The sequence below is a fragment of the Ranitomeya variabilis genome, chromosome 2 (assembly GCF_051348905.1).
Source record: "Ranitomeya variabilis isolate aRanVar5 chromosome 2, aRanVar5.hap1, whole genome shotgun sequence".
Lineage (NCBI taxonomy): Eukaryota > Metazoa > Chordata > Amphibia > Anura > Dendrobatidae > Ranitomeya > Ranitomeya variabilis.
In genome coordinates, this window is record NC_135233.1 from 531,405,510 (window position 1) to 531,432,102 (window position 26,593).

General features: G+C 44.9%; 1 protein-coding gene across 5 annotated transcripts in view; it reads left to right on the forward strand.

The window, feature by feature from the left end:
* Positions 1 to 26,593, forward strand: part of QSER1 (glutamine and serine rich 1) — a 187,358-nt gene that overhangs the window by 114,123 nt on the left and 46,642 nt on the right. For all 5 annotated transcript variants that reach the window (XM_077288096.1, XM_077288097.1, XM_077288100.1 and 2 more), the window contains exons 2-6: positions 9,771 to 9,883; positions 12,498 to 12,659; positions 15,421 to 18,978; positions 22,022 to 22,281; positions 24,366 to 24,482. In XM_077288096.1, the coding sequence (XP_077144211.1) occupies positions 9,771 to 9,883; positions 12,498 to 12,659; positions 15,421 to 18,978; positions 22,022 to 22,281; positions 24,366 to 24,482 (4,210 nt within the window). The remainder of the gene's footprint in view (positions 1 to 9,770; positions 9,884 to 12,497; positions 12,660 to 15,420; positions 18,979 to 22,021; positions 22,282 to 24,365; positions 24,483 to 26,593) is intronic.

Here is a 26,593-nt window from a genome sequence, read left to right on the forward strand (position 1 = left end):
CGAGAGCGGGGGCGCCAATTGCGCAGGAATTTGTAGGGTGCCAACCCCCGCAAATAGGCAGTGCGAATATAGGTACAGATAATCCCATAGGGAGTCTACAGGCTAGATAAGGTTATGTGCAATTATGTACTAATATGTGTTACTGTTAATTTATAAAGAACACACGTACGCAATATTTTTATGTGCGTTAAGTTATAAGGCACACTAGTCATTGTCATCTGTTTGTATGGTCTGCTGTTTGCCTATCTATTCCACACTTGAGGGCTGTTTAGGGTGAGTCAGGGCGAGTCCACGTTGAGCGGGGGCGCCATTGCGCAGGTTTCTTAGGGTGCCAACCTCCGCAGCAAAGTAGGGCACAGATAGCCTACTTATTAGGGACTGGGAGCACCCTGTATCTTTACTTAGCCAAACAGTAGCCTTTTTAGGTCGTGATTGTTGTATATTTTATCTTTAACACTAGTAAATGTTACGTTTTATTGTGTATTGGATTTATTTGTGAATTTAGTGTTTCAGTCGGTGAAAAATTGTCTTTTTGGGCACTTACATTTATTACTTCTGTGATTAAGTGTTGTCAAAATCTAAGACATGCTCCATATGTAATGTGAAGCTTCCAGAAGCATACAAGAAAGCTCTCTGCAGCTCCTGTATTACTAGGATTGTCAGAGATGAACAACCGGCAATGTTATCGGAGATGAGGAGTCTAATCCGAGAGGAGGTCCAAAATTCTTTGGCCTCAATGTCTCAACGGGATTTGTCCAGTCCGTGCCCGCCTCGTAAGAGACCAAGAAGTGATCTAGACCAGGAGGATCGGGATGGTTCCTCAGAAGCAGAATCGGAATTTAGAGATTCAGACCAGGAAGGAGAGTTGCCGCTGGAAGAACAGGAGCAAGGAAGAAAGTATTACTTTCCAGTGGAAGACACAGAAGAGCTGGTTCAAGCAGTAAGAAGTACTATGCAGATAAAGGAAGAACCACGCCCAAGATCTAGACAAGGTCAGATTTTTGGAGGTCTCATGTATCAGGAACAAACAGTGTTCCCAGTGAGTGAACACATTCGTCGGATGATATCACAGGAATGGAAAGATGCGGAACGTAGATTGGTGATGTCCCGAGAGTTTAAAAACCGTCTTCCATTTGATCCAGAAGAGATCAAGACATGGGAAGAAATTCCTAAAGTAGATGTTCCCATAGCCAAGGTGGCAAAAAAGACATCCATACCTTTTGAGCATTCATCTAGCCTCAAGGATGCAATGGACCGCAAGGCGGATATCCTTTTACGTCGAGCCTGGGAGACCTCAGCAGCTTCAATAAAGACTAACATCGCAGCCACGTCAGTAGCAAGATCCATGTTCCTGTGGATGGGACAATTGGAAGAACATTTAATTAATAAAACCCCCGCGGGCAGATATAATTGCTTCCCTGCCTATGATAAAGTCCCCCACGGCCTTCATGGTGGACACTTCAGCTGAGTCTGTTAGATATTTGCAGCTAGAAATAGCTCCTTGTCTAATGCAACCCGAAGGGCTATTTGGCTGAGATCTTGGTCGGGGGATAATGCATCTAAAAATAAGTGGTGTGCCATTCCATTCACAGGCTCCAGGATATTCGGTCAGGCTTTAGATGACATTTTAGAATCGGCATCAGATAGTAAAAAAAGGGTTCCCCGAGGATAATCCTTGGAAATTCCAGCCCTTTCGGAAAAGACCACTTCCTCCCCCTCCCCCCCGCAGACAACCGGAGTATAGAGAACAGTGGAGATCAAGCAGAGGGACCTTCAAGGGTTCCTACGCTCAGAACAAAAGGGGAAGAAGTTCCCTTTTTGGGTCAAGCTATAGACCTAGGAGACAATGACGCCATAGGTATAGGCGGGAGACTAAGCCTCTTTCTAAAACACTGGAGTCGGATGTCAGACAACAGTTATGTCCTCAAAATAATTTCAGAGGGTTACAGAATAGAGCTGATATCCCGCATACCACAAAGGTGTATCGCACCAACAGTGGTAGATCCAAACTCCCCAATGTTCACAGACCTGCAAGATCTGTTCAGCTCCCGGGTCATAGTTCGGGTTCCCTCTTCAGAAATAGGCACAGGTCACTATTCTTCTCTTTTTTTGATTCCAAAGTCGTTAGGAGAAACCCTGTACAATAATAAATTTAAAACCTCTGAATGTATACGTCAGGTTCAAAAGATTCAGAATGGAGTCAATCAGGTCTACCATTCACCTTATAAGCAAGGATTCGGTAATGCGCACTCTCGATCTGAAGAGTGCGTATTATCAGATTCCGATACATTCCTCATCTCAGGAGCTGCTGAGATTCTCCGTGAGATTCCCGGACCAAACCTGCCACTTTCAATTTCAATGCCTCCCATTCGGTCTAGGTTCAGCCCCAAGAATTTTCATGAAATTGGTAGCAGAAGTGGTGGCTTTCCTAAGAAACCAAGGAATAACAATAATGCCATACTTGGACGATTTTCTCGTCATAGCACGAACAAAGGACATTCTGCTGCAGCACAGAGATCGGGTCATAGCAGTATTGGAACAACTAGGATGGGTGGTAAACCAAAAAAAGTCGCATCTAAGGCTCGAATCCCAGAAAATATTCCTGGGAGTACTCTTGGATTCTACAACCAGACAATCCTTCTTGCCAAAGGACAAACGGATCTCAATAAAGAAGATGATTTTAGAGTTCCTAAAAAGTCCAGTGACAATAAGATCTGCCATGAAGATTTTGGGGAAGATGACAGCTTGCATCCCTTGTCAGATGGGCTCAGGCTCACTCAAGACCATTACAAGAACAAGTCCTCATGGTATGGGATCGTTGTCGTTCGTCATTAGACAGAAAGCTACAGCTATCAACGAAGGTAAGAAGGTCGCTACGATGGTGGACTCAAGACTGCAACCTAAGAATGGGTGTTCCTTGGATCTCAACCCCTTGTGTGGTAATCACCACGGACGCAAGTCAGTGGGGATGGGGAGCACACTTGGGAGGAAGATTCTTTCAGGGCAAGTGGCCCGAAGAGATCAGTCAGATGTCATCGAATTACAGAGAACTATACGCAGTTTGGGAAGCTTTCAGAAGAAACCGTTCCCAGCTAAAGGACAGACACGTACAAATCCTATCAGACAATGTGACAGCAGTATCCTTTTTGAGACACCAAGGAGGTTCCAGACACAAGGCTCTCCAAGATCTGGCGCAAAAAATATTTGCTTGGTCAGAAAACACGGTCCTGTCAATAACAGCAGTGCATCTAAAAGGATCTCAAAATATTCTAGCCGACTACCTAAGCAGAAGAAAGGTTTGTCCAACCGAATGGGAATTAAATCAAAAAATTTTTCAAATACTATGCCACCGTTGGGGAACTCCCGGGATAGATTTGTTCGCCACAAGGAAAAATTCAAAGGTGCCCAGATTTTATTCCCTCAACCCTTCAGACATGCCGGAAGCAGTCGACGCCTTAAGTCAAACATGGAACAAGCCTCTGTCTTATGCCTTTCCCCCAATAGCACTCATTCCTGTAGTGCTCAGGAAGATTCAAGAGGACCAGGCAACAGTGCTGACAATTGTACCGTTTTGGCCAAAGAGAAGCTGGTTTCCATTGTTGGGAGCCATGACAACGGAAAACCCTATCAAACTCCCGTTATGGAAGGATATCATTCATTAAGGGCCTGTATTACACCAAGACCCGGAGAGATTACATCTATCAGCGTGGATCCTGAGAGGGACATCTTGAAATCCAGAGGTCTTTCGTATGAAGTAATTACAACCATCCAGGCTAGTAGGAAGCCTGTTACCGCAGCCATCTACCACAAAATCTGGAGGAAATTTTGTATGGAAAGTGGCGGGTCGGCCGTGATACTGGGAGCCTTGGATGTTCCTAGAGTTTTAAACTTTTTACAAGCTGGCTTCAACTTGGGGCTCAGGCCGAGTACTCTTAAAGGGAACCTGTCACCTGAATTTGGCGGGTCCAGTCTTGGGTCATATGGGCGGGGTTTTCGGGTGTTTGATTCACCCTTTCCTTACCCGCTGGCTGCATGCTGGCTGCAATATTGGAGTTCATTCTCTGTCCTCCATAGTACACGCCTGCGTAAGGCAATATTGCCTTGCGCAGGCGTGTACTCTGGCTTACTGCTTACACAGTGCAGGGAAGCGGACGCCGGGGGACGCGACAGACACCGGAATGTAAGTATGTAGTGTTTGGGGTTTTTTTTTTACATTTACACTGGTAACCAGGGTAAACATCGGGTTACTAAGCGCGGCCCTGCGCTTAGTAACCCGATGTTTACCCTGGTTACCCGGGGACTTCGGCATCGTTGGTCGTTGGAGAGCTGTCTGTGTGACAGCTCTCCAGCGACCACACAACGACGAAACAGCGACGCTGCAGCGATCGGCATCGTTGTCTATATCGCTGCAGCGTCACTTAATGTGACGGTACCTTAAGAATAAAGGTAAAAAAGCTTCCAAGGCGTCAATAGCTAGATGGATCACGACTATAATTTCAAAAAACTACTCATCAGAGGGGATAGATTGCCCAACAGGAAATAAAGCGCACTCTACTAGGGCTGTTTCAGCATCATGGGCTGAGCGAGCGGGGGCGTCCCTAGATCAGATTTGCAAATCCGCAACTTGGGCCAGGGTAAACACGTTCTGTAAGCATTATAAACTAGACGTATTAGCAGCCCAGCAAACGTCATTTGGGAGAAAAGTTCTCCAAGCAGTTGTCCCACCCTAAAGGAGGTTTTCTTTTGTATTCTCCAATGTGCTGTCAGGGGGACGTCCTGGAAAATGGGTATTATACCTACCGATAATTCGGTTTCCAGGAGTCCATCCTGACAGCTCTTTTACTTCCCCCTCCCCTATGTATACTATTTCATATGCTGTAATATGTTTGGTTAATAAAGATTGCAAAGTATATCTATCCATGGTGTGGTACTTGTCAAAACACTAAAGGAAAGGGGGCGGAGTGGGACCTTTTAACCTCTCGTGTTTTTCCTGTCCCTGCAAGGAGGAGGAGGACGTCCTCCAATGTGCTGTCAGGATGGACTCCTGGAAACCGAATTATCGGTAGGTATAATACCCATTTTTTTTTTTTTTTTTTTTTACAATGCAGAAGCCTGCCATCTAGATGTAGCGGAGCGGACTGTGAGGTTACATCCTGCTGTCCTTGACTTTTCTGCAGCAAATACGCTGCCAAAAAAAGTCAACCTTCATATTTGCAGCGGTTTTTTTTTTTTCACCATCCATTCAAGTCGTATGGGTGAAAAACGCTGAAAGAAGTGACATGCTCTGTCAAAAAACACTGCAAACCACCAAATCTTGATGACAAAAAAAAAGCGATGTGTGTGCATGAGATCTCTGAAATCTCATAGGCTTTGCTGGTACTGTAAGAAGCAACTGAAAGTCAGCATTAAAAAAAAGCAAAAAAAACGCCCATTGTGAACATACCCTTACAATGGGCTGAGTCCTCAATGTAAATTTTATTGGAAGCATTGCACGTTCTGTGTTTTAAAAAAAAAATAAATAAATAAATTATGTGCTTTTTGGGGTTCAAAGATTTAAAACTGTTGCCAACCATTGGATAACACCTTCTTAAAAGGGTCTTCTGCTCTAAGATCAAGTCTGCAGTCACTTTTGATTGCAGACTGCCAAATCACCACAGTTTCCAATGTGCACACTGGTGTGATTCTCATGTATGTTTGTGTGTTTTTGTTGATTGGCGTATAATTAGGATAAGCCATCAACGTATGATCGCTCAGGGTCTGACACCTGGCACCCCTGCCAATCATCTGTTATCAGTGTTAGCGGCTGCTGACCAGAGCTGGCCGTCTTCTGGTAGTGACCATGGCAGGATACTGCATATCTGCCTCCTACCGTGTTTCCCCGAAAATAAGCCACCCCCGATAATAAGCCGTAGTGGGGGGTAGAGAAGGGGCGGCTAATATAAGCCATACCCCGAAAATAAGCCGTAGTGGGAAACACGTGGAAAATATAAGCCATGGTACCTTTTGACTGCCTCGGTCCCCTCTGTCCTCTCTCTAGTGGCCCCGAGTGCAGGGTTAACTTTCTGTGTGCCCCGGCCGGAGCTCTGACAACATGTTCATTAAAAATGCAGAATTGCGGGGATTCCGCACACCTAGGAGTCCATTGATCTGCTTACTTCCCGCAAGGGGCTGTGCACACCATGCGGGAAGTAAGCAGATTATGTGCGGTTGGTACCCAGGGTGGAGGAGAGGAGACTCTCCTCCACAGACTGGGCACCATATAATTGGTAAAAAAAAAAAAAAGAATTAAAATAAAAAATAGAGATATACTCACCCTCTGATGGCCCCCGAAGTGTTCCCGCCTCTCCGGTGCATGCTCTCTCTTCCGTTCCTATAGATGGTGTGGTTCAGGACCTGTGATGACGTCGCTGTCTTGTGATTGGTCGCGTGACCGTCATGTGACTGCTCACGCGACCAATCACAAGCCGCGACGTCATCGAAGGTCCTGAACCACACCGGCATCTTTAGGAACGGACGCCGCTGAGGAGATTGGCTGTCTGCAGAGGGTGAGTATAACCATTTTTTTTATTTTTTTTATTATTTTTAAACATTCTATCTATAGTAAAAAGTTGGTCACACTTGTCAAACACTATGTTTGACAAGTGTGACCAACCTGTCACACTGCAGATCGCTTGGAAAACTTTAGCATTCTGCAAGCTAATTACGCTTGCAAAATGCTAAAAAAAGCGAAAAAAACGGGGAAAAAACGCAAAAAAAAAAATGCGGATTTCTTGCAGAAAATTTCCGGTTTTCTTCAGGAAATTTCTGCAAGAAATCCGGATGTGTGCACATACCCTAACTTTTTTATTTTTCCATCAATATGGCCATGCTAGAGCTTGTTTTTTGTGGGACGAGTTGAACTTTTGAACGGCAATATTGGTTTTACCATCTGGTTGACTGAAAAATGGGAAAAAAATTAAGTGCCGTGAAAGTGCAAAAAAAAGTGCACTTCCACAATTGTTTTTTGGTTTGTTGTTGTTGTTTTTTTTTGTTTTACTATGTTAACTAAATACTAAAACTGACCTGCCATCATGGCTCTCCAAGCCCTTTTCTTTTTAAAATTTTTACATTTTTTTCATAAATGGCGCCATTTTCCAAGACCTGTAGCATTTCCATTTTTCCAGGATTTGGGGCTGGGAAGGTGGTTATTTTTTCTGCTCCAAGCTGATTGATACTATTTTGGGGTAGATACAATGTTTTCATGCCTGTTAGGCTACGTTCACATTTGCGTTGCGTCGGGCGCAGGTTCGGTGACGCATAGCGATGCATGCGTCATGTGCCCCTATATTTAACATGGGGGCGCATGGACATGCGTTGTCTTGCGTTTTGTGACGCATGCGTCATTTTTTGGCGCAAGCGTCAGGGCGCACAGGACGCTACATGTTGCATTTTTTTGCGTCCAAAATCAAGCCAAAAATGGACACATGCGTCACAAAACAATGCGTTTTTGCATGCGTTGTGCGTTGCGTCAGCGACAACCAACAACGCAAATGTGAACGTAGCCTTATTGCATTTTATTGCAGTGTTGCAGCGACAAAAAAGAATTCTGGCGTTTTTGATTTTTTTTTTGTTTGTTTGTTTTTTTTCTAGTGACGCCGTTCACCAATCAGATTATCTTTATATTTTGATGGATCAGGCATTTCTGAATGCAGCGATACCAAATATGTGTACTTTAGATATATATATGTGTATATATATGTATATATATATATATATATATATATATATATATATATATATATATATATATATATATATATATATATATATATATATATATATATATATATATATAATATATATTTTGAATGGTGCAAAAAAAAGGGGTGATTTGAACTTTTTTTTTTTTTTTAATAGTTTTAAAAACTTGTTTTTTTTACCTTTTACATGCTTCAGTGGTCTCTTTGGAGACTTGAAGCTGCGATCGTCTGTGATGCACATAACAGGGCTGAAGCCCTACTATGTGTAGCAGAATTGATCATCTGCTACAAGAGCCCACCACTGGGCGGCGCTCCTAGCAGATCAGCAGTGACAACCACAGTGGTCCCTCAGCTGTCAGACCATTGGCACCCCGCAGTGATGTGTCTGGCACACTAATGGGCGGGATTAGTGACTCTCTTCCGGCATTACCATGTTATGTGCTGCCATCTGAGATTGACAGTGGCCTTTAACATGTTAACAATCAAGGGTGGATCACGATTCAACCCGTGGCTGTTAGGGGCACATGTCAGCTTTAGTCATGTGCAGGAAAACATGCGAGCTCAGTGCCGGAGCCCGCACGGACACGAACTATGACGTGTATATATATATATACGTCACAGGTCGTGAAGGGATATGGATAATATATATATATATTATAAAAAATCAGGGGTTGGACAAAATAACTGAACCTGGAAACATCAACAAAAGTTAGTTTAATATGGTGTAGGTCCACCTTTTGCGGCGATTACAGCCTCAATTCTCCGAGGTATGGATTCATACACGGTGTGAATTGTTTCCAAAGGAATTTTAGCCCATTCTGCAGCTAAAACACCCTCCAGTTCTTTGAGCAACGATGGCGGCGGAAATCGACGTCTAACTTGAATCTCTAAAATCTACCATAAATGCTCAATAATGTTGAGGTCTGGGGATTGTGGGGGCCAGATGAGATGCTCAACTTCATTAGAATGTTCTTCGTGCCATGATTTAACGATTCTAGCTGTATGAATTGGTGCTTTATCATCCTGAAAGATGGCGTTCCCCTCCGGGAACAGTGCTTGAACCATTGGATGCACTTGGTCACCCAAAATGCCTAAATAATCTCGGCTGTTAATTCTTCCATGAAGGAATATCATTGGCCTGGCAGATCTCTATGAAATAGCACCCCAGATCATCACAGAGTCTCTGCCATGTTTTACGGTTGGGAGAAGGCAGTCTGGATGGAATGCTTCTTTCGGCTGTCTCCAAACGTACACTCGGCCGGAGGTCAGAAATAGGGTAAATGATGATTCGTCTGAGAATATCACATGTTTCCACTGCTCGAGGGACCAATTCTGGAGGTTTCTACCCACTCTAAACGCTTGGAAACATTTGTCATTGAGAGCAGTGGTTTTCTAATTGCAGCTCTTCCGTGGAATCCAGATTTGTGCAGCTCCCGACTAACAGTTTTCATGGAAACTGGGTTCTGTAGGTGTTCATTGAGCTCAATAGTGATTTTCGGAGCCGTGGTCTTGTGATCCTCTCTCACAATTCGCTTTAGAGTCCGATGGTCTCTCTGTCAACTTTGACTTTCGGTCGGACCTGTGTTTTGCTGCGGACGTTTTTCCTTCTCTTTCAAACGCAGTCATTACTTTGGAGACAGTACCTCTTGACACGCCAAGCCTTCGGGCACTTTCTGTTACACTAGCGCCTGCCATACGAGCACCAACAATTTGGCCTCTTTGAAAATCCGAGAGGTCTGCCATTGGTATCGGGTTCTCATCAATGTTCTGACAATTATGCAAAACAAACAGTTAATTTACATACACATATCACATAACACAAATAATCAACTACAAAACATTACCATATGTCACAGTTTGCATGTTTATCACATGTTCGAAGATTATGATGCCAAAACATTAGGTGTTTCCATTATTTTGTCCAACCCCTATGTATATATGTATATATGTGTATATGGTTTTTTTTTTCGTTTACAAAGCTGTAGCATTCCCAGTTCCAGAGCCTATTATGTATAATCTTTGTTTCCACAGTCTGAGCTATGGAGCTGGGCATCCTTCCCATTCAGAAACAGAGCTCCTCCACCGGCAGACCTATGCGGCCACTCATCAGCTTCCTGGATATGCCACCACACACCATCCTACAGGTAGGAAATGTGCTCACCTTAGTGGTAGTTTACTAAATGAAACTGTAGAAGGCAATATCTCCCCTAGTTCAGTCTCTCCTGACCTATGCCGGTTCTATAAAACCAAGAAGCTGCACAAGTGATCAGCGCAAAAAGGGTCTTATCTGAGAACTACAGTAAGTTTTACGCTAAGATTGAACTCACCTGTTCAATCCATTAAAAACGCATATAATGTAGAAAATCAGTGATTAGCGAGTAAACTTGTTGCTCGGGTTTTCCCGAGCACGCTCGGGTGGTCTCCGAGTATTTGTTAGTGCTCGGAGATTAAGTTTTTGTTGCTTCAGCTAAAGGATTTACGGCTGCTAGCCAGCCTGAGTACATGTGGGGGTGGAGCCGCCTATTCATTACTGTAATGAGCGGTACCATGTGACCGCTCAATACAGGAAGAAGCTGCGGCGCCGGGGAACCAGGGACTGCACCGCGCCAGGAGCAGGTGAGTATAATGGGGAGGGGGAGCGCAGAGCTGCGCGATATTCACCTCTCCTCATTCCAGCCGCCGCTCTGTCTTCAGCGTCTTCTGCAGTGACGCCCAGGTCAGAGGGCGCGGTGATGTGGTTAGTGCACGCCCTCTGCCTGAACGTCAGTGCAGAAGATGCTGAAGACGAAGCGGCAGCCTGAAATCGGAAAGGTGAATATTTAAAGTGCCGGGGCCTGAGCGACGAGAGGTGAGCATGTGATTTTATTTTTTTTTTTTATCACAGCAAATGGGGCAAGTGTCTGTATAGAGCATCTTATGGGGTCATAATTAACGTTTGAGCAGCGTTATATGGGGTAAATATCTCTATGGAGCATCTTATGGGGCCATAATCAACATTTGTGCAGCATTATATTGGGCAAATGTGTCTATGGAGCATCTTATGGGGCCATTATTAACCTTTATGCAGGATTATATGCGGCATATTTTAATATGGAGCATCTTATGGGGCCCATCATAAACTTTATGGAGCATTATATGGGGCGTATTTTGTATGGAGCATCTTATGGGGCCCATCATGAACTGTATGGAGCATTATATGGGGCTCCTGATTCAATATGGATATTCAAAAACACTTAACCTACTGATGTCTCAATTAATTTTACTTTTATTGGTATCTATTTTAATTTTTGAAATTTACCCGTAGCTGCTGCATTTCCCACCCTAGGCTTATACTCGAGTCATTAATTTTTCCTAGTTTTTTGTGGCAAAATTAGTGGGGTCGGCTTATGCTCTAGTATATACGGTATATACTTCAAAACGCGTTGAAATAAACCATCAGCTTACTGTACCATACTGGGATATACGTCTCCATTCTGTTGGCAGCGCAGAATTTGTCCACTTAGTCCCTTTACAGTCTGGTTCTATAAAACCTGATCTATCCTTAGAATAGAGCATCAATAGTAAAGGGTTCTCCAGAACTTCCCGTACCTGTGCTGCACAGCATCTAATTCCCCATCTACTGGTTTTATAAGATACGGCCTTCCCAAAACCCTGTCTGATGACAAATGCACATCTTGCCTTTGTTAGTGGATGCCTGCTGCATCCTGCTAGATGTGCATTTGTCATCAGACAGGGTTTTGGGAAGGCCGTATCTTATGGTATGTGTTCTTTTGAATTTTTCTATGTTAGCTGTTCCCTCTACTGGTTATTGGGATTTGTGAACACAGTATTTGCTGCATTTTTGTCCCTTTTTTTTTCAGCTCAGGTTTATCACAAAATTGGAAGCATTTCCTAGTACCAGCGAAGTGAATGACATTCCTGAAATCTCACGTTGCTTTTTTTTTTTTTTTTGGCTGCAGATTTGAATCACTTTGAGATCTGCAGCATAAATGCTTCATGTTTTTGCAGTTTTTTTCCACTTATTCTAATGACTGGGAAAAACACTCTTTTTTTATGCAGCGTTTTTCCTTTCATGACAGACTTTTTTGATGCAGAAATGTGTGCATCGAATGCTTAATGGGTGCACATACCCTTAGGGTCGTTCCAGGACGTACACTGTGTATTTAGTGAGTCGGTCTTGCTAAAGTATGCTATAATTTTCTAACAGTAAAACTCTTTTATTATTGATTTTTGTGTGTGTCATCTATTAGTTCTGCAGGTTTGTGTCATCACCTGATGAGCACTCCCTTTACATTTGGCCTCTTGCTGTGCAAGAAAACCCCTATAAATGTATTTTTTTTTTTATTGCTCAGTGCCATTTCTCCTTCGATATTTGTGGCATAGCTCGGTAATTTTGGTAGAGACTGCCTGGTGTCACACTTTACTAGTGAGTGGGTCTGAACTGCCGAGTCCGGCACAGCCGCTACTAACCTGACAGATGTGTGTCTGAGGACAATGGAGGTAGCCTGGGTGTCGGGAGTCTGACACCACTCCTCTGTAATTGTAGGCTGATCCTTAGGATAGGACATACGTTTTAAAGAATGGGATAATCCCTGTAATAGTACTGGACATCTGTCTTTTGGCTTTATGTATTGGAATCAGTCTCTTAAGGCAGATGATGAAAAAAGCTTTTCGATAAATAATTGCACATGCAGAATAGAATTGTAACTTGTCCTGAAATGAATATCTGTCTTGACTGAAATCACTTGATATTTGCAGGTTTATCTGGCATTTTTGACACCAGCCTCCACGTGGCTAGTGGTAACACTACAGAAACGTCAGTAATGAACTTTCTATCTGCAATAGAGTCTCGGACAGCTCAGGCAGCGTCATCGGGCACCACCCTCCTGCCACAGTTCAGGGCTCCATCATGGCAGACTGGTAATTGTTACACTTTGCTTGTATCAACCAATTTTTACCCTTGTGGTTTCTTATAAATGTATCCATTATGCAAGGCGCACAGTTGCAGTAGATTTTTAAGTCGACCATGCATCTTGGCTAGCTGTATGCCAAAATGTCATTCTGCAATATGTATTCCTTCCGACCCTCCCCATACACAAGTGTACCTAGTAGGAAAAGGGATTCATACACAAGTGTACCTAGTAGGAAAAGGGATTCAAGCCGCAACTAAACATCTAACGTCTCCCATGAGAATACAGGAGCAGAGTTTTTGAAATTCAATGTGCTTAAGGGTATGTGCAGACGACCAGGAATTGGCAGCGCTTTGGACGCAGCGCATGTTTCCTGCATCCAAAGCGCTGCCGTCTATTGAACGCTGGTGAGTCCACATGTGCTCACTGAACCGTGCGGATTCACCGCATCAAATATTTTGGGTGAAATTTGCGAGTCTCTTCAAGAGAAATTGACATGCTGCAGTCTGGAGAGACGTGCTGCATGTCCGTCTCCGCAGGGAAGCAGCGGGCGTCTCTGGACACATAGTGTGCATAGGATTTCTTGAAATCCCATCCACTATGCTGTAACATCTGGACAGTGCACAAGTACGCAGTGTTTACTGATAAACATACCCTTACTCTTTTCTTCAACACAACATCAGTCGATAGTAGCCTTGGATATGGCCCCCCCCAGCCCAAAAATAGCAGCCCGCAGCTGCTTTAGGAAAGGCACATCCATTAGATGTGCCTGGCTCTTCCCAGAGTGGTAGCAAGTGGGGTAATAGTTGTGAGGTTGATGTCAGCTGTTTTATGGCCACTGACATCAAGCCCAGGGATTAGTAACTGAGAGGCGTCTGTAAGGCATCCCCATTACTAACCCTATAGTCAATTCTGGCGTTTTGCCTGGCTCTACCCACTTGCCCTGGTGCTGTGGCAAATGGGGTAATATTTTTGGGGTTGATATCAGCTGCCGTCAAGCCCAAGGATTAGCAATGGAGAGGCATCTTATCAGACGCCTCCATTACTAACCCTGTAAGTTTAGCTTTAAAAACAAAAAAAAAACAGTAAAGTCCTTTATTTAAATAAAAACTCCCCAATCCTCTTTCCATTATCATTTTATATATTATTTTCAAAACAAAAATAAAAACACAGTATTCCTAATCTGTCCGCCAATAAGCCATATGTCCCACTAAGAGCTCAACTCCACTAAATCTGCATGTATTGGTCAGTGGTAGCATGATGCAACCACTCAGTCCTGCATCCAGGAGATGCTGAGTGCAAGAATGCAGCTTCTGTGCCGAGCGGTGATATCAATAAGGTGAGCAGAGTTCATAGCCGGTGAATGCCAGTCACTTTATTGATGTAACCTCTCGACACTGAAGCTGTTATCATGCTCAGCGTCTCCCGGATGCAGGGCTGAGTGGTCGTAACATGCCACCGCTCAGCAATGCATACAGATGTACCGGAGTTGGAGCACATCATGGGACATATGGATTATCAGCGAACAGGTGAGGAAAACTGTGTTTTTCTATTTTTATTTGGAAAATAAATGGGTAAAAGAGGGTTGGGGAGTTTTTATTTCAACTGAAGGACTTTAGTGTGAGTGTGTGTTTTTAAACTTGCGGGGTTCATAATGGAGGTGTCTGATTGACTCCTCCATTACCAACCCCTGGGCTTGATGTCAGCTGACAATACAAAGCTGACTTCAACTCCAATATTATTACCCCACTTGCCATCGCACCAGAGCAAGTGGGAAGAGGTTGGCAAAGCGCCAGGTTTGGCATATCTAATAGATGCAGATGTGGGCTGCTATTAGGCTGTGAGGGCCACAATCCATGGCCCCTTCCCAGTCTGAGAATACCAGCCCCCAGTTGTCTGCCTTAGCTTGGCCGGTTGTGAAAAATGGGGGACCCCACTCTGTTGTTTTTTTTTTTCATTATTTAAATAATTTTAAAAAGGTGTGGGGGACCCCTCTTGGTTTTGATAACCAGCCAAGATCAAGCTGGCAGCTTAGGGCTGCCCCTGCAGCTGGCAGCTTTACCTGTGCTGCTTATCAAGAACATGGGGGACACCACATTTTTTTTTTTATTTTTTTGTTGCACAGGCACCAGCTGAAGAAACTCAACAGCAAACGCCTGCTCTCTCTATCAGTGATACCAGGCGTGCGATGATTACTACTCTCATCAGCTGACGCCCCTGATCAGTGATAACATTTTTTACCACCAGTCACAGCTGCTGGCTCACATCTGTGTGACAGTATTGGAACCGCAGCTCTTAGACCTGCGGCAGATGACAGTGTGGGAAATGCAAAATGTTCGGGCCCCACCGTTCATTTGAATGGGGAACAAGTTCGAGTAGCGTTTTGTGTTTTTTTTAAAGTTTGATTGGACCCAAATATCCACAGGTCTGCCCATCACTAGTCCTAATAACTGTCTCCGTTCTGCAGAATAATATTCTAACTACAGTGCTTGTTTCAAAAGGATCAGTGCACTGTTCTGCCCACTGGTGTTGCTTGTCCACTGCACTCAAATGAGCATATTCACTTAACCTTCAGTTTCTACAGGAAGGAGGTAGTGATTAGAACACTAAACGTGAGATATTTGTAGAGGCTATAGCCCCTACAAGACTATGCGCTTAGTTTAAACTCTCAGATTATGCAAATAGACTCCCTTTAATTTGTACATTAAGTACTAAAGAACTTGTTTGCAGATTTGCATCACCTGTCTAATTTTGTGGGTTTTTTTTTCCAGGCATGCATTCCTCGACAGCAACGGAACTGTTTGTTACTGGAGCTTTGCAAACCTCTGGAACGTTTCCAACCTCTGCACTCTCTGCCTATCAGCACCCAAATACATTCAGCTCTAGAAACTTTGCCACAACTCCTTCTTTAACTCTCCAAGATGGAACTTTCAGTGCTGCAACTAATGGTCTGCTTTCTCCTCATGACCCTTTGCTGCAGATCAAGACCTCACAGACTCCTACTGCCTTGACATTTGAACGTCTTGGCAGTGCGGTACTAAGTACCGGTATACCACAGTCCTCAACATATCGATCTGCCCAGGAATCTGCACCACATCTCTTACAGCCCCAGTTCAGTTTATTGCCATCCGCTCTTGGTGGGACCCAGCAGACCGCTCAGCCATACAGTACATCAGTGTTTACTGGTTCTACAGCCTCTATTGAAAGAGCACTTCAGAGGGAATGTAGTGTGATAAAACACCATCAGAGGCCTTCAAGTACGCAGTCCGTACAGGCACAGCTATCTGCTAATCAGCATTCCTTACCCAATTATTTAACAAGTGTGACTGGGGCTGCCTTGCAGGACACATCACGACAGTCTGCTCTGTTATGTGCTCCTCTTGGAGCTCTTACTCAGGTGAGCGATGGTGGACCGGTACAGAAAACTCCTCAAGTTTCTGTGGAATTATCTCAATCTTACCCATCTGTCATACCTTCCCCCGGTTTCCCCCCCTCTTCTACAAAAGCAAAGAACTGTCCCACAAAGGCACCCCCGAGGTCATCAAAGACCCCCAAATCTCAGAGTGTAGCGTCTCCTGGGCAGACCCAAAGCTTTATAAAGTCTTCTCAGAACCAGAGTTCTGTCATTTCAAGCCAAGCACAAGCTTTTTCCACTGCACAGCTTAGTAGCCTTTTACCTGTAAGCCAGTCCCCTAGCTATGTTTCCACACAGTCCCCCAACCTGCCATCCTCAAGTCAGTCTCAAGTTTTTTCAACAATCAAATCCGAAAAGCTGCCTCCTTTGTACAAACCACTGACTGCATTTTCTAGCCAATCACAAACCATAACCTCTGGCAGCCAGACACTAAGTTACTCGACAGATCAGCCGCTTGCACTGCCTTCAGTATCAAGCGAGAACTACTCTGATCAAACAAGAGATTTGTCTTCTGCTAACCAGACTCAAAGTTATTCTTCCAGTAACACTCAGGGTCTAACTCCAGTCAGTCAATCACAAGTTAGCTATTCATCTCAATCACAAGTGATGTCACCTGTAAGTCCTTCAGAAAGTTATAATTCAGGACAGAACCTACCACTATCATCTCCATCTCTTCCATTTTCCTCTCGTGCTTCCTCTCGTGGACAAACTTTGCCGGCCTCTAGTCCTACTCCAAATTACATTTCTATGCATCCATCCCAGGCTACTCAAGATTCCACTTCCCCACAGTCTCAGAAGTATTTGCCAACTGTCCCCTCATCCTCCTTTTCATCCCCTTCTCACTCTCAAGCATTACAAAATAATAGAACTGCGGACTCCAAATCCTATGGAAAGAGGAAGTCTGAAACCAACCTGTATGCAAACGTAAAACAAGAGGAGAAATTCCAGATGCCAGATTTGCAGTCTTTGCAACAACAAACTAATCTTGAACCTTCTACTCAAGGACTAAGTGATGGGGAGATCAGTACTCAAGAGACGGCTTACAGTGTTTCAAAGGCTGATGACAGATATTCCCAAAGTGTTATCAAAAGCAATTCTTGTCTGGAAGACCAAGTTCTTGGGCTTCAGGGGCCTAAGAAGGATGAGCGATTGATGAGTCCTGTTGGTCACTTGTCTCAGCATGTGAGTCATATAAACAGTTCAGCTGATCATGATGCTAAAAATCCGACAGACCTGTTACAACCCACACAAGTCAATGCAAAAGATTTGAGTCCGCATAACATGTTACGCAAAGTGCACGAAACAAAGCTTCCGGAGCAGCCAAGTACTTCTCCACAGCTCCAAGCAGTTTTGAGGCATCCTCAACATCTTCAGCTACAAGGAACGCAGGTACTTCTAGATTCAGATTTGCAAATGTTTCAGCAGTCTATTTTACACTCTACTTTGGGGCAGACAAAGACATCTGCCTCCATGCAGCGTATTCAGAGCCCTCAACATGTAGCTCCACAGTTCATTCACATGGATGGACACATTATCCAGAGCAATGGAGAGCAACCTCTACCGTCTCTGCATTCGCAAAGCTCAGATGTAATAAAAATGGACACCTCTGATGGGAAGCATTTGCAACAACACTTGCAGCCTAAAGACTTTGGCCAGAGACCACGGCTAGACTCGAAAAATCAGTTTGAGTCTTTGAACCCAATGTGTTTTACAGATTCCATGTTACTTAGTGATGAAAGAAATTTTTTGTCTCATGTTGATGACATTTTAGCAGCTACAGCAGCTCAAGAGTTTGCCAAGTCTTCTAGTGAGGATAACTTGTCTGTCAAACCCGAGGACTCAAAGTCCCGATTCCAGTCCTTGCATATAAGGAACCCACCCACAAACTTTGCACCCCCAAAGCAGCCACAAAATCTAAACACACTTTCATTAAATGGTGGCCAAACCGCAATAAACCTTTCCACTGTTTCTACGACTCATTCCAAAAATGCAAGTCTTGATCAAAACCAGATTCAGCCCTTAGAGCAAGACTTGCCTAGTGGTATGGGGTCACCGGTGCTAGGGACCAGTCAGGATGACCTCGAAAAGAATTCTGAAATGAGCAAGAAGAATGACTCCAAGGACACTAATGATGTAGCAGGGGATACTGGAGATTCAAAATTCTTGGCCAGTACCAAAAACCTCACTGAGGAGAATGCTGCATCTGATGGAGACTTTATTATGAATACAGATGAAAATACAGCTGTTGCTGGACAACACATGTCAAAGACTGATCCCCAAGCATGCAGCAGCTCAAGTGGCCAAATGGAAGAAGAATGCCAAGATTTCGCCCAAGACGGCCTTCAAAATATGAAGGGAACAGACAAAATGCCAATAAAACATTTTACAGACGACGAAAGTGCAAATATCAAACAAGCTAAAAGAAGTGTACAAACGAAACGGCCCCTGTCAAAAGGCCCCGATGGGGGGATGCAGTATTCCTCACACACCTCTGAAGGTTATTATGATAGCTACCAGCACCAAGAACGGATGAGGCAGAAGATAAAGGAAGTGGAGGAGAAGCAACCAGAAGTAAAAACTGGTTTTATTGCATCATTCTTGGACTTTTTAAAGACTGGACCAAAACAGCAGTTTTCAGCTCCTGCTGTGCGTGTACCTAATCGTATCAGGAGGCCATGTACACCAGTAATAAAGACCCCCTGTCCTGGCCCACTCCCTCCGCCTCAGTCAGCAGGTTCTGAGATGGCCAACTCTCCTAAAAAGCCTGAGGAGGAGTTTAAGAAAAACATAGAGGCATTGCCTTCTTTTTCTTCTGATGATGATGATTCTGTTGGATGCAATAATGACCTTCAGAAGAGCATCACCACAGCTTTGTCTGCCTTAGATGAGAATGGAGAGAAGAAGAATAAGGCAGGTGAGTGTCTTTTTGGTCCATAAGCGCTTTGTGCCATGTTTCAGCCATGGCTGTGTTCTTCATGGCCCTTAATGGAAAGATATAGCAAAATGTTTTGTTCTGTCAGGGTGGTAAAAATAAATTTTAAACTGCGTTTCTAATTTTACAATGTAATGTGGCATTCTACCATGGATGTTATACCCTATCGATAGAACATTTCATACAGTGCCTTGAAAAATATTTATGCCCTGTGCATGTTTCCACATTCTTTTCACATTACATCCACAAACTTAATGTGTTTTATTTGGATTTAATGTGATAATGTGACTTAAAACCACCTAGGCCTAGGATTACTTTATTTTAACAGTAAATTTAGGTTGATATTTTAAATGTATTAAACAAATATCTGAAATTTTAGAAGGCAGTTGTGCTCACCCAACAAACTGTGTTGGTACACAGTTTGTTGGGTGAGCACAACTGCTTTCTAAAATTTCAGATATTTGTTTAAAGTAATCCTAGGCCTAGGTGGTTTTAAGTTCTGTGCACTTGTCACGCCACGCATCCTTGAAATAAAAGTATATTTTCTTTTTGGATCACCATTTTAGCGAGCATTATGAATTTTTAAGCTTTTTTTTTTTTTTTTTTTTTAATTTATATACAAAAAATTAACTTCAGATCAGTGAAGGTGCCTGTGTGCAGAAAAGGGGTCTGACTAAAATGGAGTCCGGGGTCACATAGAAAAATGCCACTATGTAGTGGGCTGCATTGTTAAAGGGAACCTGTCACCCCCAAAATCGAAGATGAGCTAAGCCCTCCAACATCAGGGGCTTATCTACAGCATTCTGTAATGCAGTAGATAAGCCCCTGATGTATCAATAAAGATGAGAAAAAGAGGTTATATTATACTCACCCAGGGGCAGTCCGATCCGATGGGTGTCACGGTCCGGTCAGGGGCCTCCCATCTTCTTACGATGACGTCCTCTTCTTGTCTTCACGCTGCGGCTCCAGCGCAGGTGTACTTTGTCGGCCCTGTTGAGGGCAGAGCAAAGTACTGCAGTGCGCGGGGAAAGGTTAGAGAGGCCCGGTGCCTGCGCACTGCAGTACTTTGCTCTGCCCTCAACAGGACAAAGTACGCCTGCGCCGGAGCCGCAGCGTGAAGACAAGAAGAGGACGTCATCCTATGAAGATATGAGGCGCCGGACCGCGACGCCCATTGGACCGGACCGCAGCGGGGACCGCCCCTGGGTGAGTATAATCTAACCTCTTTTTCTCATCTTTCAGGATACATCGGGGGCTTATCTACAGCATTACAGAATGTTGTACATAAGCCCCTGATACCGGTAGGCTTAGCTCACCTTCGATTTTGGGCGTGACAGGTCCCCTTTAAGATTAGTCTGGCACCCTTCTTCATGGCAACTTTGGCTCCAACAGAAACAAAGTTCCCATAAAGCGCCTCTGAATACAAATACACAGCCCACCCTTACTGTACAATTGGCCACTGTGCAACTCACCAATCAAAACATAACTTGATACATGTCCTCTCACCCAACCATTCCTCCAACTCATTACAATTACATTAACTCTTCCACCTCTAAATTTTTTTTTTTTTTTTTTTTTACAACTACATCTTCCCCACTTCCTCCAAATGATTGTGGTTACATGTTCCTTCTCCCACCCCTATTGTGCTCGCTTCTCATACTGTGTTTAAAAAAAAAAAATGTAATTGATTTAACTCTCCAGAGTCCAGACGATTCTCTGCGGCATCACTTCAATTGGTGATGTCAGCCTCTTCACTTTAGGGCGCATGCGGCACAATGACGTCATTGCACTGGCTTTGTCATAGAGAAAGCGTGAGACAAAAGCCTGAGAGGCTTCCTGCATCGCGGCTGCAACTTGCTATTGCCGGCAGTGGGACTACAGGAATGCCCCCTGACTGGCACTGCCAAAGGTGCCGAGAAGGACTAATGAAGACAAGCTGGCCATGGGCCTCCTGGATCCTGGGGTGCTAGGCCAGATTGCCCTTATTATTATCCATCCCTGGCTGCGGGCCATAACAAAATTGCTTCAGTGGGCTGTGTGTTTTACACCCCCTGCTATATTAATTGCTGAGAGACCCTTAGACACCTCAATTTTTAGAAAATGTAGTAATTCAGGCTTCCTTTGTACCTTTTAAGTGTGAAAGTTGACCTGTCTGCAAGAAGCGTACCATGATGTGAAACGCTTGGTAGCGAAAAGGTCATATTGTGCCAATGGGTATCGAATTGTGTCCAGTTTAGGCTTTGTAATCTGTAAGAAAATGGCGTGCACTCAGTGGAATAATTTGGTAGGTGCTGACTGAACGTGGAGGTAGTCCACGATTTAGGCTTTGTAATCTGGCATAGAAGTTCTAAATACTGATCCACCATACATTTGTCCCAATGCCTCTCCTCTGCCTTCATGTGGCGTGTTTTTATTGCTTGTAACTGATATTTTTGGTAAGCTGCTGGCTCAGGGGTTGGCATTTTCTTTGCTGCATTAAACCTCTGGGTTTGAAATCACCCAAGGGTTGTGTGTAATCATCATCCCTTCCGAATCCTACACAGGACACCTGGCTACCTATGAGCCCTGTGTGTCTGGCTGGGATAGGGGATGTAAGAAGCATTCGGACGCACGATCTGTACAGCACCGCTGAATATGTTGGCTCTTTATCAACAGGAAAGTGATATTAATTTCTGTCCCAGACACATTTTGCAGGCTGCTTGTCCTGTCAATCAGAGATACTGATTCCTTTACAGCCAAGACTGCAGTCATCTTGATTTATGCTGGCTGTACAATTAGTTAGAATGGTTGTACTCACTTACTTTTAACTTTACAGCTTTGGTTGTCTGCGATGTTTAGTTATTGCTGCAGCGTTAAACTAATACTGGTAATAACTTGTTACTGATCATGGATAGCCATACATTTACTGTAGGCATTGATGGTGATTCAAGGAATTATTAGGAAATGACTCATGTGTAGCCTCAGTCTCTACTGCTCTACTTGTGGGAACTTAAGAGTTTGCTTGTCTATTCTTACTTTTGAGCAGCTGAAAAAACAGCAACTTCAGGAAAGCAGGAATCTCCTCCAGTTTCTTCCCCAAGGACCGTTCCGGAGAAGTTGAAAGTGGTCGAGGCACCGAAAAGCATCCAAACTGAGTCCATACCAGCCGAGCTGCTAGCCAAGTTGCAAAAATGCATTGCAATCGAAGGTTACACGGATGAGGAGGGCACGGAAAGTGGCGGAGAGGGGATTTACCGGGAGCGTGATGAATTTGTGGTGAAGATTGAAGATATTGAAATGCTGAAAGTAAGTTTAAAAAAAAAATCCCAAGATCCCTGATGTCTAAAACCTGTAATCTGTACTTGAAGTAAATTGCATTATTACTACACATTTGTAGGGATAGAGCTTTCATTAGAAAGGTTTGTGATCACTAATAAAGATATCAGTGACTGGTATATATCAGCCAAGAGCAAAGAATGACACTGGGAAACTTGCAGCAGTAAGGCTAAGTACACACTTGCATGTGGCTGGTCTGCGGATGGCTGCTTACATCCTCCTTTAAGCTCTGCCTACGCTCTGCCTACTTCCGCATGTGTCCTGCTTGCATATCTTTAACATTGGGTACGCAGGGACATGCGTTGTATGCGGATGTGTGCGGCTGCTGCGTTTTGATGTGCCCGCCGACCGCACTGGAACGCAACTTTTTGCATTCCCGTGTGGTCAGTGGGCACGTCAAAACGCCGCATGCGGACGCATCCGCCTACAACGCATGTCCCTGCGTACCCAATGTTAAAGGTAGGTATGCAGGATGCATGCAGAAGTAGGCGGAGCTTAACGGAGGATGTACGCAGCCATACACAGTCCAGCCAAATGCAAGTGTGTACTTGGCCTAAGCAGATATACGGATCTACTTGCCGCCCTCACATGATATTGGTTAAGGTACTTTCCCGTCAGGAAAAATGGCACTGAGATTGGAGGAACAGCACTGACCAGGGAAGTAACAACCCCTTTAAAGTTGTCTAAATTTAGCCCCAGCTAAAGAGTCCATTCAAAGGCACAGCTCCTGGTCCGAAGGACTGGATGTCAGTGTGGGATTCATGATTCTCCTTTCCTTCCATAATCACTGCAAAAGAAATGTGATAACACATGCTGCCTTTCGTGGTATCCTCCAAAGGACCTGACACGCCCGTCAGGGCCGTGGGGTACCCAAAATCGGACTGGACAGTTCTATGGGGGAGGACACGGAGCCGTGTTCCGTTTCTGTGGTCCTGGCCGTGTCATAAAATTTAGGGTAATTATGTGGTGTCGTGACGCCACCCATGGTGTTCAGCAATGGGTGGCCGACGCTGCGGTTTAGGTCCACTGGGGCCGATGGTGACGCAGCAAAGATGGTTCAGCTCCCCAAGGGTAGAGCGGGACCCCAGGGCAAATATATTTGATTGTTCAGATGGTGGTGAACATTGGGGTGCAGAGAATAAGTGAAGGACACAGAGGTGCAGTTTTCTTTACCTTTTACTTGAAAGTAGATGCAATCTGGGGTACCAATTACAGATGACTGGTTGAGTCTAGCTTGCCTGGAGGCTTTCAGGGTATCCCCACCCTGCCAGGTGGGGTTGGAGACTTTCCGTCTGTGCTCTCTTCTAGGGTCCCTGCTGCTTATAGCTAAGCTGCGGCCTTCTCCTGCGTGATGGTTTCTAACCTGTATGGCACAGTGTGAGCCTTTTTCACGTCATTGTCCTTTTCACTGTCAGCCCTGGGCTCCTGGTCTGCAACCGTGCCTTCAGGTGCACGGTGTGGCCAGGAAACTTGCAGTCCCCTGTCCTCCAGATTCGGCTGTCAGGAGGTACAGCACCCGCCCGGCCAAGGACTCTGGCGTCCCTTTTTATCAGTGCTCCGCTCTGGGGTCAGCTATGCACCGTTTTTATTCCCCTGAGCTCTTGTCTCTGCTCCTGTCCCTTCCCTCTCCACAGACCAACTGCCCACTCTCCTCTCTCACTGTCCTGTCACCAGCTCCAGCTGGCTCCTGTTTCCATGACAACTCCCGTGTTTACTCTCTCTGCTGACTTCTTTCTGACTCGCTAACCCCACCTGCTGGCCAGAGTTTATAAGGAAGCTCCCCTTTCTGGCTTGGAGCAGGAATTGTATACTGTTACCAGGCATGGGGACCTTCCTTCCTTCCCTCCAGGCATAACCTCACCCAATGGAGGGAGGCAATGTCACCGTGGCAACCGGACTCTGGGGTGCCACAGACCCCTGCAAAATCTGAATGCAGGCAGAACATTGTAATGTAATCCTGGTTTTGGACCACTGGTTAACCTGAGACAGCTTGGTTAACATTCATTAACTTACCCTTTTTTTTTTTTTTTTTTTCTCTTCTTTCACTTTTTAAGGAAGCCTTACATACTGGGAAAGAACCGCCAGCCATTTGGAAAGTCCAAAAAGCCTTGCTTCAGAAGTTTATCCCGGACATTCGGGAAGGACAGCGGGTGTTTGCTGCTACAAACAGCGTAAGTTCTTTGAAAGTGCTTTGTCCTCTGGATCTTTGGACAAATATAAATATTAACTATGAATCCTGAGCCACTTGGACACCCGTTGTTATCAGGTTCTGTAGATGCAGATTGGTTTCAAAGAAAATAAACTACCGTATATACTCGAGTATAAGCCGACCCGAGTATAAGCCGACCCCCCTAATTTTGCCACAAAAAACTGGGAAAACTTATTGACTCGAGTATAAGCCTAGGGTGGAAAATGCAGCAGGTACCGGTGAATTTCAAAATTAAAAATAGATACTCCATACCGTTCATTATGGCCCCATAGATGCTCCACATAAAGCTGTGCCACATATAATGCTCTGCACCGTTCATTATGGCCCATAGATGCTCCTTATAAAGCTGTGCCATATATGCTCTGCACCGTTCATTATGGCCCCATAGATGCTCCATATAAAGCTGTGCCATATATGCTCTGCGCTGTTCATTATGTCCCCATAGATGCTCCACATAAAGCTGTGCCATATATACAATGCTCTGCACCATTGCCCCATATATACTCCACATAAAGCTGTGCCATATATACAATGCTCTGCACCGTTGCCCCATAGCTGTGCCATATATATAATGCTCTGCACCGTTGCCCCATAGCTGTGCCATATAGTGCTCTGCACCGTTGCCCCATAGCTGTGCCATATAGTGCTCTGCACCGTTGCCCCATAGCTGTGCCATATAGTGCTCTGCACCATTGCCCCATAGCTGTGCCATATAGTGCTCTGCACCGTTGCCCCATAGCTGTGCCATATAGTGCTCTGCACCGTCCATTATTGCCCCATAGCTGTGCCATATAGTGCTCTGCACCATTGCCTCATAGCTGTGCCATATAGTGCTCTGCACCGTTGCCCCATAGCTGTGCCATATAGTGCTCTGCACCGTTGCCCCATAGCTGTGCCATATAGTGCTCTGCACCATTGCCCCATAGCTGTGCCATATAGTGCTCTGCACCATTGCCCCATAGCTGTGCCATATATATAATGCTCTGCACCGTTGCCCCATAGCTGTGCCATATAGTACTCTGCACCGTTGCCCCATAGCTGTGCCATATAGTGCTCTGCACCGTTGCCCCATAGCTGTGCCATATAGTGCTCTGCACCGTTGCCCCATAGCTGTGCCATATAGTGCTCTGCACCGTTGCCCCATAGCTGTGCCATATAGTGCTCTGCACCGTCCATTATTGCCCCATAGCTGCTGCTGCTGCTGCAATAAAAAAAAAAAAAAAACACATACTCACCTCTTGCTTGCAGCTCCTCGGCGCCATCTTCCCGGCGTGTCTCCGCACTGACTGATCAGGCAGAGGGCGGCGCGCACACTATATGCATCATCGCGCCCTCTGACCTGCACAGTCAGTGCGGAGAGACTCCGGGAAGATGGCGCGACGCCCGGCGTGTGGAACGCGGACAGGTGAATATGCGATACTTACCTGCTCCCGGCGTCCCGCTCCTTCCCCCTGCCTGTCTTCAGTGCCGCAGCCTCTTCCTCTGTCAGCGGTCACCGGCACCGCTGATTAGAGAAATGAATAGGCGGCTCCGCCCCTATGGGAGGTGGAGCAGCCTATTAATTTCTCTAATGAGCGGTCCCATGTGACCGCTCAGGGGAAGAGGCTGCGGCACCGACGACAGTGTGACAGGCAGGGGGAGCGACAGGAACGCCGGAACTAGGTGAGTATATGACAGTGCTCACCCGCCGACCCCACCACCGATCATGACTCGAGTATAAGCCGAGAGGGGCACTTTCAGCCCAAAAATTTGGGCTGAAAATCTCGGCTTATACTCGAGTATATACAGTAAGTTAAACATTGAGATGTCAAAAATACATGGTTAGAAGACTACTTGTGTCCACCACCCCACCCCTGCCCTTTTTAGGTGATCTTAATATTTTTTTGGCACTGCTTATTGCTCTTGGATTCAAATTTGTGGTCTTGAAATACCATGGAAGTTAATATTGTGATATGTGCACAACAGTTTTTCTCTACATCAGAATGTTGCAAGAGTCACAAAACTCTAACATCTTGTCCTGGTGTGGTGTTTTTTTTTTCTAGTAAAGAAACCTTAAAGCACCGCTCCAGCTTT